The sequence below is a fragment of the Calypte anna genome, chromosome 3 (genome assembly GCF_003957555.1).
Source record: "Calypte anna isolate BGI_N300 chromosome 3, bCalAnn1_v1.p, whole genome shotgun sequence".
Lineage (NCBI taxonomy): Eukaryota > Metazoa > Chordata > Aves > Apodiformes > Trochilidae > Calypte > Calypte anna.
The window spans coordinates 70,117,481-70,132,242 of record NC_044246.1 but is presented as its reverse complement, the minus strand read 5'-3'; the positions used below and the strand labels follow the sequence as shown (position 1 = coordinate 70,132,242).

At 36.5% G+C, this 14,762-nt stretch overlaps 1 protein-coding gene across 2 annotated transcripts in view; it reads left to right on the top strand.

Moving 5' to 3' along the window:
• The window catches only part of FIG4 (FIG4 phosphoinositide 5-phosphatase), a 66,035-nt gene that overhangs the window by 30,938 nt on the left and 20,335 nt on the right, over positions 1 to 14,762 (top strand). For both annotated transcript variants that reach the window (XM_030448634.1, XM_030448633.1), the window contains exons 13-19: positions 1,059 to 1,104; positions 2,957 to 3,105; positions 4,144 to 4,310; positions 9,430 to 9,568; positions 12,080 to 12,138; positions 12,764 to 12,911; positions 13,761 to 13,844. In XM_030448634.1, the coding sequence (XP_030304494.1) occupies positions 1,059 to 1,104; positions 2,957 to 3,105; positions 4,144 to 4,310; positions 9,430 to 9,568; positions 12,080 to 12,138; positions 12,764 to 12,911; positions 13,761 to 13,844 (792 nt within the window). The remainder of the gene's footprint in view (positions 1 to 1,058; positions 1,105 to 2,956; positions 3,106 to 4,143; positions 4,311 to 9,429; positions 9,569 to 12,079; positions 12,139 to 12,763; positions 12,912 to 13,760; positions 13,845 to 14,762) is intronic.

Sequence of the window (14,762 nt, the reverse complement as noted above, 5' to 3'; positions counted from 1 at the left end):
ATTTGTGTTTATATAATGTTCTGGATTTGTTTTTTTCACTTTAGCCAGCGGAATTGTAAATTGGAGGGTAAATTTAACAAAGTGAACTCTATTTGGAATTTTATAACTTGCTTCCTTTGACACATGCTAATAGACAACTACCACCTAAATGTTACTGAGTTTGTTGTTTTCCAGTGGATTTTATGGTATTCATACACATGAAATTTAAAACTAGTTTTTTAAAATAGAAACTAGTTCATTAGACTGCTGCAGAAATAGTCATTTGATTAGCTGAATTCTTTAAGGACTTGAGAATACATAAGTAAATTAACTCCCTCATTGGAAATTCAGTAAGTTTTTGATTCAGATTTTCACATTAGTGATCTAACTGCCCAAATTTTACGTTTAGAGCATCCTTGCCTCTTTACCTTATTTTCATTTACAAAGAGCCAGGGCTAAAACTCTTATATTCTCTCAGAGCTTTTCTCAGCCATGCAGTGCAGCAAACTAAGGGACTGCAAACTAGCACAAGCAAGATCAAAGCATCCATGTACTCTTGTGTTCTGTAGTGGTAGTCCAGTGTAGTACATATACTTGTCATAGCAATGCTCTGGTCAGGCTTGGTAACACTACTAATTTGAAAAGATATTAATTTTTCTGTTACGCACCAGGCATAACTTTCTGCCTCAGAAAAAGTCATTAATTTCTGATAGCTCTGGGGTACAGCTAAAGCTAAAGCAGTTGCAAGACCTGGACAATATGTGTATATTTATGGGGCTGAGATTTAAGTCAACCAGCTTGTGCTATGTGTATGTTAAGCCTCTGTCTTCCACTAATTGGGGTTGTACCTACTACAATTTTTGTCTACTTAAAACCTGACCTAGCAGTGCTTGTGTTACTCTGACTCTGTTTTATGGGGAGCAAAGAAAATATTTTGTGTGGCTTTTGGATATTTATACTTGAAGGCTGGATATTCTTGCAGTGCAGTTTAGGTACAAAATCTTACTATTGTGTAGTAAAAGTTCTTGGTTTCTTTTTGTAAATGGTTTGTAAGTTATTATGTCTTGTTTCCCTTTTAGGTGGAATGAACTGGGAGGTTGTGTTGTTTCCACTGGTCGTTTGCAGGTACTAAAATAGACTTTATTAATTCCTACTTATAGTGATGTAGATTGGCACTCCCAAAGCACCAGCCAGACATTTCACTTAATTATCTCACTGGTGATTCACAGGTTGCTCTTAAGTTAACATTGATAACAAGCACCATTATTGCAATCCATCCTAGAAATCCAGTTGGGAAATAGGGCTTAAAGTTCTTGGGTGATACCACAAAAACTTATGCTGCTGGAACTGTATTTTTTCTGGAGGTAGTCTGAGAAATATTCACGTGATGTGTCGGCATGCTAGAGGGAGGGGAGGTCATCCAGAGGGACATTGACAGGCTTGAGAGGGTGGGTCCATGCAAACTACATAAAGTGCAAGGAGGCCAAGTGCAAGGTCCTGCACCTGGGTCAGGGGAACCCCAAGCACAAATGCAGCCTGGGGAGATAATGAATTGAGAGCAGCCCTGAGGAGAAGGGTTTGGGGGTGTTGGTTGATGCATGAGCAGGCAGTGTGTGCTTGTAGCCCAAAAAGCCAACTGTATCCTGGGCTGCATCAAAAGAAACGTGGCCAGCATGTCACGAAGGGAAACAGTTTTAAACTGAAAGAAGATAGGTTTAGATTTGATGTTAGAAAAAAATCATGACTGTGAGGGTGGTGAGACACTGGAACAGGTTTCCAAGAGAAGCTGTGGATGTTCTATCCCTAGAAGTGTTTGAGAGCAGGTTGGATGGGGCTTTGAGCAACTTGGTCTAGTGGGAGGTGTCCCTCCCCATGACAGGGTGGTTGGAACTAGGTGATCTTTGAAGGTCCTTTCCAACACAAACAATTCTATGATTCCATGAATATGAAACATGTCTGTTTTGAAACAGATTAAATCTGTAATAAAGTCAGCTTGATACAGACATTATTATTTGGTATAACTGAAACAAACCTAGATAGAGGGACACTCACCTTATCATCATTTATAACCAAATGGTCCCTTCCAACCCAAACCATTCTGTTATTTCTAGGATAAATTTTTTGAGAACAGATAAACAGCAGAGCAGATATGATTTTATCTGTTTAAAATATATCAATGCTAGCTAGATTCTTAAAAAATATTAGAGATTTACCTGTATGAGGAATATGATTATCTATCTTTCAACTTGAAGTAGTCACCATAAACATTTGTATCATAGTTCATCATGCCTTAGAATAGACATCTGTGTGTCACACCTGCGAAATGCTTCTTTATTAAAAAATAAAAGTTTGCCTATCTAACCATGTGTATTTGAGCAGAAGAATCCCCCATGCTGTTATATTAAAATATGATTTTTGCAGCTGCTTATATGATACCATAACTCATCGTGTGCTTATGGAATTGAAAGATGGTGGTGCAAGCACTATAAAACATTACATACATAACTGTGAACTTCAACAAAATGTTCATGTGTCTTGCTTCAGATATGGAAAGCTTAAAGGAAAAGCACCATCACAGCAGAACCATAGCAGGATGAAAGTGTGCTTTATTTTTTTTTTTTTTTTTGCAGTATTTAATAGCATACTTGAAAATAAAGACCTTCAATGAAATAACAGCCTTTCTTTTTAAGGTAATTTTTAGGGCTCTTTTTAAGGTGAAGGAGAGATTAACTTCAGATACTGATAGATGCAAGGATTTTTTAAAAATAGGGCTTACAGCAGTCTAATGTAGCTTGCTAGAGATAAATTGCTTTTAATATATATTTTTTATGTCTTTGCTTAAATTTTTTGAACTAGCGTAAAATTCAGTATTTGAGACTTCACAAATCTTGGGATAGTAGGAAAAAAAATAATAATAAAAAAAAAGTATAATAATTTGTTGATTAAGAAACTTCTCTTATCTGAATTGCTTTACCAGACAGGAGTTCTCCGAACCAACTGTGTGGACTGCTTGGATCGCACCAACACAGCCCAGTTTATGGTGGGAAAATGTGCTTTGGCATATCAGCTCTATTCACTGGGACTGATTGATAAACCTAATTTACAGTTTGATACTGATGCTGTTAGGTAAGATATATTAATAAAGTGTGCCATGGTCTTATTTTTAGTAAAGTGCAAAGAGATTTAGGGAAAGTATGTCAATATAGATGAAGATGCAGTTCTTTTTTTTTTTTTTAATGATTCAGTTTATTCCCATAATTTAACAAAATGAGGCTTACTTGAAATTATCTTGAGAAAACCCAGTCATGCTGAAAATTTGCATTTCTGAAAAAGTATGTTTATCAGGCTTCTTGCAAGATACTGCAATGTCTCCATTGTCTCACATTGAGTATCTGCTTCCTTCAAACTCTTGTCTCTTCATTGGAGAATTTGGTGATTTTTGTTATTTTGACTGCCCTCAGTCTGAAGTCCACTGTCACCTACCTGATGCTAGAGGACTGTGTTGCCTTTAGCCAGGTGTTGTACATATTACTAGCCAACTCTTTGTACCTTTTACATTGTGTTTTTCCAGCCCCAGCGAATGGTATCTGACTGCCCTTCACATTTCTGACTAGTTATGTTTATTCTCTTGGTACCTTTGAGGCATCATTACCATAACTAGGGAGAGTTTATGAAAACTGTGTTACCTTCATTCCCAGTGGACTTGACTGAAAACACAACCTTGAAGTATTGGCATGTTCTGTCCCATTGAGTGTATTTAACCTACGAAAGTTTGTGAAGGTGTATTGTTTGTATTCTCCCTGTGGGCTAGAAGGATATTATTCTTTTCCCTGCATGTTCTGTAGTGTGAATGCCTGCTGCTGTATTATGAATTACTGGAAATCTTACAGTCTAATTCTTCTTAGTACTTACTATATCTGAATAAAATTTCCACTTACTTATCTGACTAAAGAATAGACACATAGCTTGGAAGTTCAATGTTTGCAAGTTAATAGCATGTTTTAATGAAGTACTTGCTTTTGTAAATTGTTAAAAGTACTTAGGAGAGGAAAATATATTCCTTGTTAAACAGAAAAACTTTATTGTTATAGCAATATATTGTTTTTTTCTCTTAAAACCTCTTTTCAGCAGTTTGGTAGATGTCATATTTTGCTTTTCCTTCAGATTATTTGAAGAATTATATGAAGATCATGGAGACACACTTTCTCTGCAATATGGAGGTTCTCAGCTTGTCCACAGAGTGAAAACCTATAGAAAAATAGCTCCATGGACTCAGCATTCCAAAGATATTATGCAGACACTCTCAAGATACTATAGTAATGCTTTCTCAGGTAAACTTAGTGTTCTCTTTTAAGTCATTAGGTAAAAAAGAAATCTTACAACAGAGATCCTTTATATTATAATTTGCAAATAATTCAGTAAAATCTCATGATTATCAAATTGGTATTCTGGTTTGTATAGGTTTACACCCTATGCAAATGCATGTTGTAGCATGCAGCCTTGTTTGATAGAAGTTAATGTACCAAGCAATTACATTTAAAAAGCAAGGCACACCAAGTAAATAAGCTCTTCTTTCAAGATAACTAAGTTGTAAAAAATATTAATTTGCTCCTTTATTAGCTTGTATCAGTCAGTGATGTTGTTCTGCTTTGCTCTGGACAATGTTGCTACAAAAAAAGACTCACTGAAAAATGCTGAGCCATACCTTATGCAAAATAGCTGAAAAAAATGCCTAGTGTTTTCAGAAGTCATGAGAAAGACGTAAAGGAATAATCAGGGGACAGTATAAAACATGTCAGGAAGACAGACATCAAATGCTACTGTGTTTTAAATACCATGTTAGTCATTTTGTGCCTTTTTCCACAAAAGCTGCATAGCCAGGGAAGGAAGTTGCATTTTTTTTCTAGTGACTGCAATTATCCAGAAATTATGTGAATTATTTGCACAGTGAGTTGGACACTGGTGGGCAATACTTCAGTAATCTCTTGTTTCTTTGACTGAAGTTTCTACTTTTGTTAGTGACAGTTCTTTGTAAGTAATAAAATGCAACAGGATGGCATTTAAAGTACCATTTCAGAATGTAACTCATGTAATTTGTGTACCACATTTGCCCAAATTGAATGAGAAATTGAGAGATTGTTTAGTTCAGTGATGTGGTTTCTTATTGTTTGCAGTGGCAATAAGGTATGGCTTCATCAATTCTTATGAGCAAAAGGAAGCATTCTTGCAGTATCACCTGTGCTGATAAGTAAAGATGGAACAAATCTCTGAAGCTGTTGACTTTTATACCAGCCACTTATATGGTTAGGTGGAAGTTTGAGCAAAGTTCTAGATTCACATTTGGACACATGGTCTTCTTGCAAGGATAATGAAGATATGTATGCATGTGTTTTAGTAATGAAATACTTTGGTCTGAAAAAGACATTACAAGAAAAGGAGAGAATATAGAATGAAGAATGTCCATCTTGTCACCTGAATGAACTTGTAGCTGAGTACACAAATGTTAGTATTAAATGATGTTATCTAGAAATTGTGCACAGGTCCTCAACTTACTTATAGTTTTGGTATTTGATCTCATTTGAGTCAATTATTTTTGGGCCTTTGTGCATTTCTTATGTATGAAGGTGACATTGTTGAACTATAGCATTCAATACTGTATTTACTGCATTTTTAAAATTTTAAAAATACATGACATTTTAAAATGCTAATTCAAATGAAATTTAAATGTTCAGTGTCCAACACTGCCTGTTTAGGTGTCATCTGTTAATGTGACACATTGAGAGAGATAATTTTACTCTTGATGTTTGTCAGAAAGCAGAGATAAAGCAAGCAATTTTAGAACAAGATTCTGATTTGCTATACTGCACTTATTATTAACTGTCATATGTCCTTTAAAATACAAATGAAAATCCGAGGGCTACCTAGTTCATATATCAGCATAAACCTTGTTTTTCTGATCTAAGGAACTTTTTTTTTAATGCTTATGAATTTTATGTACTAGTACTAAACACAGAAAATTTTAGTGGTTTTCTTGAAGTCATACTGTATATCAGATTCAGAACGAGATTACAAGTGGCCAGCTAACAGTGACTCCTAAATAAATCACTTAGCCACACTTGTTCTTTTGTCTATCCAAAAAAAGACATAATTCTAAAAATAATTTGCACTTCCAAGAAAATGGTTTAATCTGCTAACCTCAGAGCTCTTAGAATAATCACTACTAATTAAGTTGTACAGTTGAGAAAAAGTAGGATGAGTGTTGGTTAAGTGACTTGCATGGAGATACTGATTAGGTAGATAAAACTTGGTCTTTTAAGATGGATAAATTTAATGCAGTTTCACCTTGGTCCATAATATGTGGCTCTCTTACATCTTTTCTGTACCTATACATTTATGATACGTTGCCTATATAATAGGAGAGAGAAGAGTTAAAAGGATGTTCTCACAATCAAGTTGATGACTGAAGCTTAGAAGAAAACCAAGGTTTACTCTAAAAATATTAGGAGGAATTTTATGGTAACATGAAAAAAGTTTCACAGATTTAGGCAAAAAGTCTGACTTTTTCATGCATCTTTCTAATTCTAGCATTTTAAAAAAGTAGAGGGTGCAATATAGCTTGAAGTCAACTGTTTGAAGTACCCTGATTATAAGCAAATGAGTTGTGCCAGAAAAAAGAACATCATCCAACTAGGAATTAGGTGTTCATTCAGTATCCACTTTGAGAAGCATTTTGATTGGTTGAATTCTAACATTTTTCTTTAATTTGTGATTAGCAGAGAAATTAGGAAATAATACTCCAAATAATGTTGCTCTAGATTCTGTGTCTTTTAAAAGTAATGTGACATTGCAGATGTCAGTGCTAGAGTTGCTGCCAAGAAGGCCAATGGAATCCCAGGCTGCATGCAGGAGAGTGTGGCCTGTAGGCTGGGGGACGTCATTCTTTTCCCCTTACTCTGCCCTGGAGAGGCCACAGCTGGAATACTCTATCCAGTTCTGGGCTCCCCAGTTTAAGAGAAACAGAGGGCTACTGGAGAGAGTCCAGTGGAGAGCAGCAAAGATGGTTGGGGGACTGCAGCATCTCTCTCATGAGGAAAGGCTGAGAGAGCAAGTACGCAAATGGTGGGTGCAAGGAAGATGGAGCCAGACTCTTCTCAGTAGTTCCCAGTGACAGGATGAGGAGCAACAGGCACAAGCTGGAACATAGGAAGTTCCATTTAAACATAAGGAAAAACTTCTTTACTCTGAGGGCGACAAGGCACTGGAACAGGCTGCCCAGGGAGACTGTGGAGTCCCCTTCTCTGGAGATGTTTAGAACCTGCCTGGATGCAGTCCTGTGTAATGTGCTCAAGGTGATCCTGCTTTAGTGGGAGAGTTGGACTAGATGATCTCTGGAGGTCCCTTTCAACTTTGATAATTCTGTGATTCTTTGAACTGAGACAGCATAACTTTCTAGCAGTGTCCTTGACCTTCCTCATTCTGTCCTTATGTCTTGGTTGAACTGTGACACTATTTTGCAGAAACAATACGGCCTGCAAGGCCCACAAATGCTTTTGAGTATTACTGTGTAGCAGAATTAGTGTTTATAAGTTGATCCTCTTAAGAAAATTGAAAAGATGAGGAGAAAGGAAAAAAGTAAGTACTATGCCAGCCTGCAAGAGAGCTGTTGATGGACTTTTTAGGATGTCAGGTAGTGAATAGGACTTGGGGGAATGGATTCAAACTAGAGGAGCATAGATTTAGATTGGAAGTTAGGAGGAAGTTCTTCACCATGAGGGTGGTGAGACACTGGAACAGGTTGTCCAGAGAGGTGGTGGAAGCCCCATCCCTGGAAGTTTTTAAGGCCAGTCTGGATGGGGCTCTGAGCAGCCTGATCTAGTGGGAGGTGTCCCTGCCCATGGCAGGGGGTTGGAATTGGATGATCTTAAATGTCCCTTCCAACCCTGAAAATTTTATGATTCTAAGTATCTTATTGGATAAGTGCTCCTAAGGGACTATAAAAGCACCTGGAGGAAGTATGAGTGGATAGAGAAGTAAAAAGGTAGATTCCAGATGAGTGGTCCTCTAAGTAGTGAAGGAGAGCCAAGCAATGTCAAGAGGTTTTGCCTTTCTTTCCATTTTCCTGGTGCCTTGCCCTGTTACACCATGTTTATACAGAAGATCACACTTCAAAATATTGACTTCCACGTATGTGCACTTCTGTAAAGTACCATACTTCCCTACAATCTTATTGTCACCAATTTTCTACATTTCACTTCATTTGTCAGCTGCTTTTGTGTTTTGATTCCCTCTAAAAATATTATATGTTGCACAGAGAGAAGAGGTATTTGAATTCTAGGGAGAAGGAGGTATTGACTGAAACTTTGGTGGCGGTCAGGAGCAAACTTTGTTCTTGCTGTCAAACCACCTATATTTTGCCTATATTTTTACCTGCTTTCTACTATACTGAGACTTTAGTTTGTGGTTTGCGTGTTGCTAAGGGACTCTCAAGTCTCATAATATTCTTTCTGAAGTGTAAAGAGAACTGAGGGAGTAACGCCATTGAACTAGTCTGAACTATGCCTTGTCTGATCACTGAAGTGCAGTCAGGAGTGGAGACAAGAGCTTTCCACGTGCTAATTCCTCAGGGCACAAATGGAGCTCACTGTTTCACATATTCTACTGGGTCTGAAGATGCTTTGCACATAAAGCTTTCTCTGCCCTTATGGCTCTGCTTGCAAAGTTGTCTTTGGCACTGTTTACCATCCCCAAGTCCTCATCTGACTCCAGCTTTTCTTCATGTCTGTTTTAACTCATCCTATCAGCAGCTAGATAGCAAAAGATACCTTAAAGCTGTAAGTGAACAACAACTTTTCTTGTCATGCTTCATCTACAGTGGTATGTAGCTACTTGATTTTAGCACTTGTCTTATTTATGTTGATGAAACTTAGAATATGGCAAGAGAAAGTGATCATTTAAGCCAACTATATCTTGGCTAGAAAAATGCGACGAATTTGTGATTTGTGTGTGATGTGGGGAAAATTGTGTATTGTAGAGATGCTGATTGATTTCATTAAATTATTTGTCTGTAATTTAGACTGAAGTAAATGCATCATGATATGTTAGATTCTCTGGAACATGCATAAACACTTGCACATGCTTCATGCACATGTATGCAGAGGTGGGAGAGAGAACTGCGGCATTTAACAACTGCAAAGCCTCTAAGCAGAGCTTCTGCCTCAGCTTCTCGGAGAGAGAAGCCAAGGAAAGAGGCAGCATTAGTACCAACCCCACAAGCACCGTTGCCTGTCAGAAAGTCAGGTTTAAATGAAGCTTTCTTATGGTGGTTGAAGCCCTGACATCCCTATAGAAGTCACAGAACGTATACGTATTCTGTCTGTGAGGAGGAAGCATAACAAGCAGATGTCTGAACAGGCTTGAGCTCTGCCTTTAAGTGTGCCTCTTGTCTAACAGATGCAGACAGACAAGATTCCATCAATCTATTTCTCGGAGTATTCAAGCCTACAGAAGGAAAACCTCATCTCTGGGAACTTCCCACTGATTTTTATTTGCATCATAAGAACACCCTCAGTCTGTCACAGACCAGGCGAAGGTATTTTGCTGTTCTGTTCCTTTGTTTAGTGTTGCTTTGTTACATTTTTAAAATACATGCTGTTAACCAAATAATTTGGTCAACTCATCAAAAACTTACTTAATTTTTTTTAGGCTTTCACAAAAACCTAAAATAACCTTAAGGAGAATATTTTCCTGTTGTGCTGAAAAAAAGAAGTTTCATTTAATCTAAAATCCTTGTTTGCAGTGTAAAATGCTTCATTGTTTTAATGAAGTACGCTTACCACTGTCTCTTTAAGAAGTATATGGTTTTGATGGTTAGAGTTATTAAGTCAGTGTTGTATTTGAGAGTAAGTGATGAGGATAAAGTTTGTTTAATTTTTGTGTGTGTAATGCACTTAGTCTGCAGCTTTGTGTACCAAGAAGCCCATGGTTTTCTACCTTCCTTTCAGCTGTGTCTAGCGTGTTTTGAAAACTTTTTCTTCATTTGCATTCCATTTGTATTTGCATGGATATATACAGAAATAAAAGAGCTAAAGTGTAAAAATCTTAAAGAAATTTAGAGTACTTCATAATGTGGAATTATTTTCCTAAGGATTATAAATACTGTGTATAAGAATATGTATTTTTTTTTTACAGTTTTAATGACAAAGACAATTCTAGACTGAGTTATCTCAGGAAGCTCAGTGTTCATATTTTTGCTCATTCTGTGAGCTTTGAAGCTCTGTATCATAAATGATACATCCGAATACCTGCATTTAGATTTTTGTCTGGGTGAAAATTCCAAGTGTTTGAACAGCGTGTTCAGTCCCTGTTGGCTTCTTATTCCATTAACAGCTGGCATGTGATATGACTGTTTCTAAGTTTCAAACCTTTTGTATTGTCTCCTGAGGCTTCTCTTGATACTTGCTTATGTCAGCTGTACAATGAAGTGCTATTTCAGGCACACATAAAGCATGCAACATTAATTTTATTGCCTACTGTTTGCAAACATTGTATGTCAAAAGTTAATTCAGTTGATGTGTCACAAATATACAAATGTCTTAATTCTCCCTTTCATCTGTTAACCAGTTTAACAACTCTTTTATTCATCCCAGATATTGTTCTCAAATGAGACAGAACATTTTTTTTTAAATGTTGTTATTCTTAATTTTCTTTCACTAGTTTTACCTTGCATTCTGGCCAGAAGGTCTTCTGACCTCTTAATATACAACCAAGATGTTTTTGCTTGTGAACAATATGACGCCCCCATATAATGAATACTTAAGTGAAAAAAACACTTTCAAGTACTTCTTTATCTCTACCAAACTAGTAGACAAGTTCTTCATGTAACTCCTGCCTGCCTCTCTGTGCAGTGCCTCTGTTGGATTCCTGGGGCACAGCAACAAACGAAGTAATGAAAACTCAAAATGAATCAAAGATACAGGAAGAGAAGGAAGATGATGTTTCCCATCATTGAAACTTTTTTTTTAACTGCCTGTGCTTTTCCTATATTGTATTTGCCTCTCCATCAGAGATAATGAGTTCCATGTATACTTTTATATAATTTGCTATTCGCATGAGAGGGCAGTAGATATGGAAAAGTAGAGTATTTCCCCATGACCATTTATGCAAGCAGCAAAACTGGGTATGTCTGCATAGTTTCAAAGACACTGAAAAAAAATGGCTTGCTAACATAAAGTCCTTCAAGAACAGACATGACCATCAGGCATAGCTCACTCCTTTCTGTCTGGGACATACACAGTTTTTGGGAGTGCAGCTGGCTGTTGCCCTGGCTGTTCCGCCTGTTGCCTAAGTCACAGCTCTGCCTCTGGGCATGGGATTGCCCCCCATGTTTCTGCTCCAGGTGGCTACCTGGATATGAGTAAGGGATAGCTACACTGATACTCTGATTACAGCCCTTGCCATTTTGTGCATACACACATACGTGAAATAAAAATCAAGAAAGATGACTGTCTTTTCACCCCAACTGATGATGTTGAAAGAAGTATCAGAATAATTAAGAGCAGGGCCTCATTTTTGCTGTTAGTTATGCCAATATGCAGTTCTCAGACTTAAGAGAGCTGTTGCATCAAAATGTATTCCTTCATGTAGAAGTCAGCTGCTTTGACAGTCTTCTGATTTTATGATCATTGGCCTGAATTTCTTTGTACCCTTTTCCTAAATATTATGATCTAAATAACGAGTGGTGGGTAGGGATTGTTGGTTTTTTTGTTTTAGATAACAGAACAAAAGAAATACAGAAATACCTTCATTTTTATTACTGTAGAGGTAGGCACCTGAGACATACTTTTTTAATGGAACAAAACCACTGCCCCTTCATACCTATATTAAGCTTAATGTGTTCAACTTTTGTGACTTAAGAACAAAGTAGTAGGGTAGGAGCCTGCTGAGATCTTGCATCGAAGGATAATTCTTTTACTATCTTCCTCACCTGAATTATAAAGAAATGCTTACTAAAATGACATTGTATGGTTGGGTAACTGCAAATCTTTAAACTGGATACAAGATCAGATCTTCTGTATCACTTGTTTTTCTTTTTCCTGTACAGCTATACTTACTGGTGGACTGCAGGTGTGCTAAAGCATTTACCTCTTCCTTTTGATGAAGGTAGGAACTATATTTTCTCCTTGACTTAGAGTATCTTGAAAAAAAGAAGTTTGTCACAAATGTTTTTTAACTATTTTAGATCCTAAACTGAAAAAGAGAAAAAAAAAAAAAAAAGGAAAAGGAAAAAGATGTTTCCATAAGGGCTGTGAAATACTTTGGGTTGGTTTGTGGTTTTTTGCTTTTTTTTTCCTCTACCGCAATGAGCTATGATTTTTCAACTGCAGGATGCAAGAGATGGGCTAAAACCTGACCTCCACATGTTTATGTGACACACTTCTTTCTACTTAATTTTTTCTTGCCTGTTTGCATGCATTTACAGTCTATACTGGTGGTCACATTCCTATTGCAGATGACAGGGCATAACTAGTTGTGTCTTCTTTGGGATACTGTGGAACATGTTTTATTTGGATTTGTTGTCATGAAGGGAAGTCAAAGTACAGTGGTAGATAGTTCATATTTATTAAAGATGTGCTGTGCATCTTCATTTCATATTGTCTTGTCTTAGAGGGGATATGGCTGTAGAAAAATGCCTGGTAGGGTTGCTAGGTTAACAGATTACTTTTGGTTTAGGTTTTTGCGGGGTCACTGAATATTACTAAAAATATTATTTGTTGCTTTTCCCCAGTGACATGTGCTGAAAACAGGCACAAGTTGACAGTAAAGAAATTCCACAAGTATGAAGAGGAAATTGACATCCACAATGAGTTTTTTCGGCCATATGAGTTGAGCAGTTTTGATGAGACCTTCTGCTTGGCAATGACCAATTCTACTCGGTATATTGGGAGGTTTTGGGACTACAGGGCCTTAACTGGAAGTTGATTTGGTGTGGATCAAATGTACTTTGATTTATTTGGTTAAATCTGTGCAACATAGTAGTTTTTGTAGAGTGTTTGAGTTTTGCATGTATTTTTTTTAAGCTTCAAATTTAGCAGGCTTCGAGAAACTAGACCACAATACTGCAATAGAAATGCTGCTCCAGAAAAAACTGTTCAGATAGCACTTGATTTTCCAATAATTTTCCATTATGGAGGCCAAATGTTTTGTCACATATAGGCTGAGAAAAATGGGCTTTACTCTATGGACTCATTAGATCTGAGGCTATGTTCAAAGCACATTTTTTCTAACTGTCCTTATTAGATTTTACAATTGTTTTTTTTCAATTCTTCAAGTTTTCCCAGCTGGCCAGATGATTTGTTGTTAATGTTGTTGGCAGCAATCAGCTGGATATTTTAAGGATGATCTTAATAACACTTAAGCTAAAGACTTCTAGGAGGATTATTTCATGTAGCTTTTTGACCTGATTTGAGTGTTGGGAGCATTTTGAAAACAATGTTACAGGACTTCTTCAGCACAGCAATGGAGCGTATATTGCTCTAGCCTCCTTGGCAGATTGATAAAGCTTAGAGATGTTTTATGGGACTAAATAATGCAACTGAAAACTTTTCCAATATTGAGGTTGTTTATGTGGCTTTAACTTTTAATGAAGAAGTTAGAACTTATTTCTTTTTCTAACGATTTTTTTTTTAATTCAAAGGTGGCTGTTAGAGGTAGTTATTCCAGAAAATTTTTTAAAATTGTGTGGAACTTGGTCCGTGAACACTTTTTCCTTTCTCTTTTGCTAGAGATTTTATGCCTAAGAATGTGGGGATAGACCCAAGTCCCTTTACTGTTCGTAAACCAGATGAAACTGGAAAATCAGTGTTGGGGTAAGTCTGAAATATGAGGTTTTGTTCTGGTTTAATAATAGTGAAACTGTAACACAAATATATAAATTGTGTCTGTGTTACATGGGAAGTAAAAAAATAATTTGTGTTATACTGCAGAATTCTACTCTTTGAAAATCATATCTAATTTGTGATTTTTATTTGACACTGGGAGTTCTTTATTCAAACTTGTTTAATGGTTTCTGTTTTCTTCTAATCTTCTTAAGTGAAACCTATGAGAAAACTTTATCTGGAATAAAGATAGAGGATTGTTAAAACTCTGTCATCTCTTTGTACTAGTAGCAACTGTATTCTCTTTTGGAAATGACAGGAATGTATATATATATTTTAAAATACCTGATTTTTCAATAAGTAGAACATATGCTGAAGCAGCAATAAATGCCAATTTGAACATAGTTTTTGATAAAAAATGTTATTAAGATATTTATTGATGAAATCATATAAAATAATTCAGTAACAGTTATTGGGATGAATGAAAGTTTCATTTAGCTACTTGTGCATCCTGGAACTGCTTTGTGACTTTATTTATTCCTTTGATGTGTTTGATATGCTCTATCATTCAAGGACTATGGGAATTCTTTCTGAACCACTTCATTCTTCCTGTGATACTTTATATAAAGGAAATGTTTTGTCAGAAATTTCTGGATCTGTGCTGACACAACATTATAAGTTTTCTTCTGAAAACTTGCCTTTCTGTTAAAAGCTACAAAATTTGACTCTCTTATAAATAACATCCATTATGCCTTGACCCTGATGGACTCACTGTCAATAAATGCTGAGAGCACGCTGTGCTTATCACTAGTAGAACCTGATTTCTTGCTACAGTGATGTTCCCTGTGAATAAGCAGAAAGCTTGTTCAAGTCATACAGTTCACCTCTGCTAAGAACTGTGAATTTATG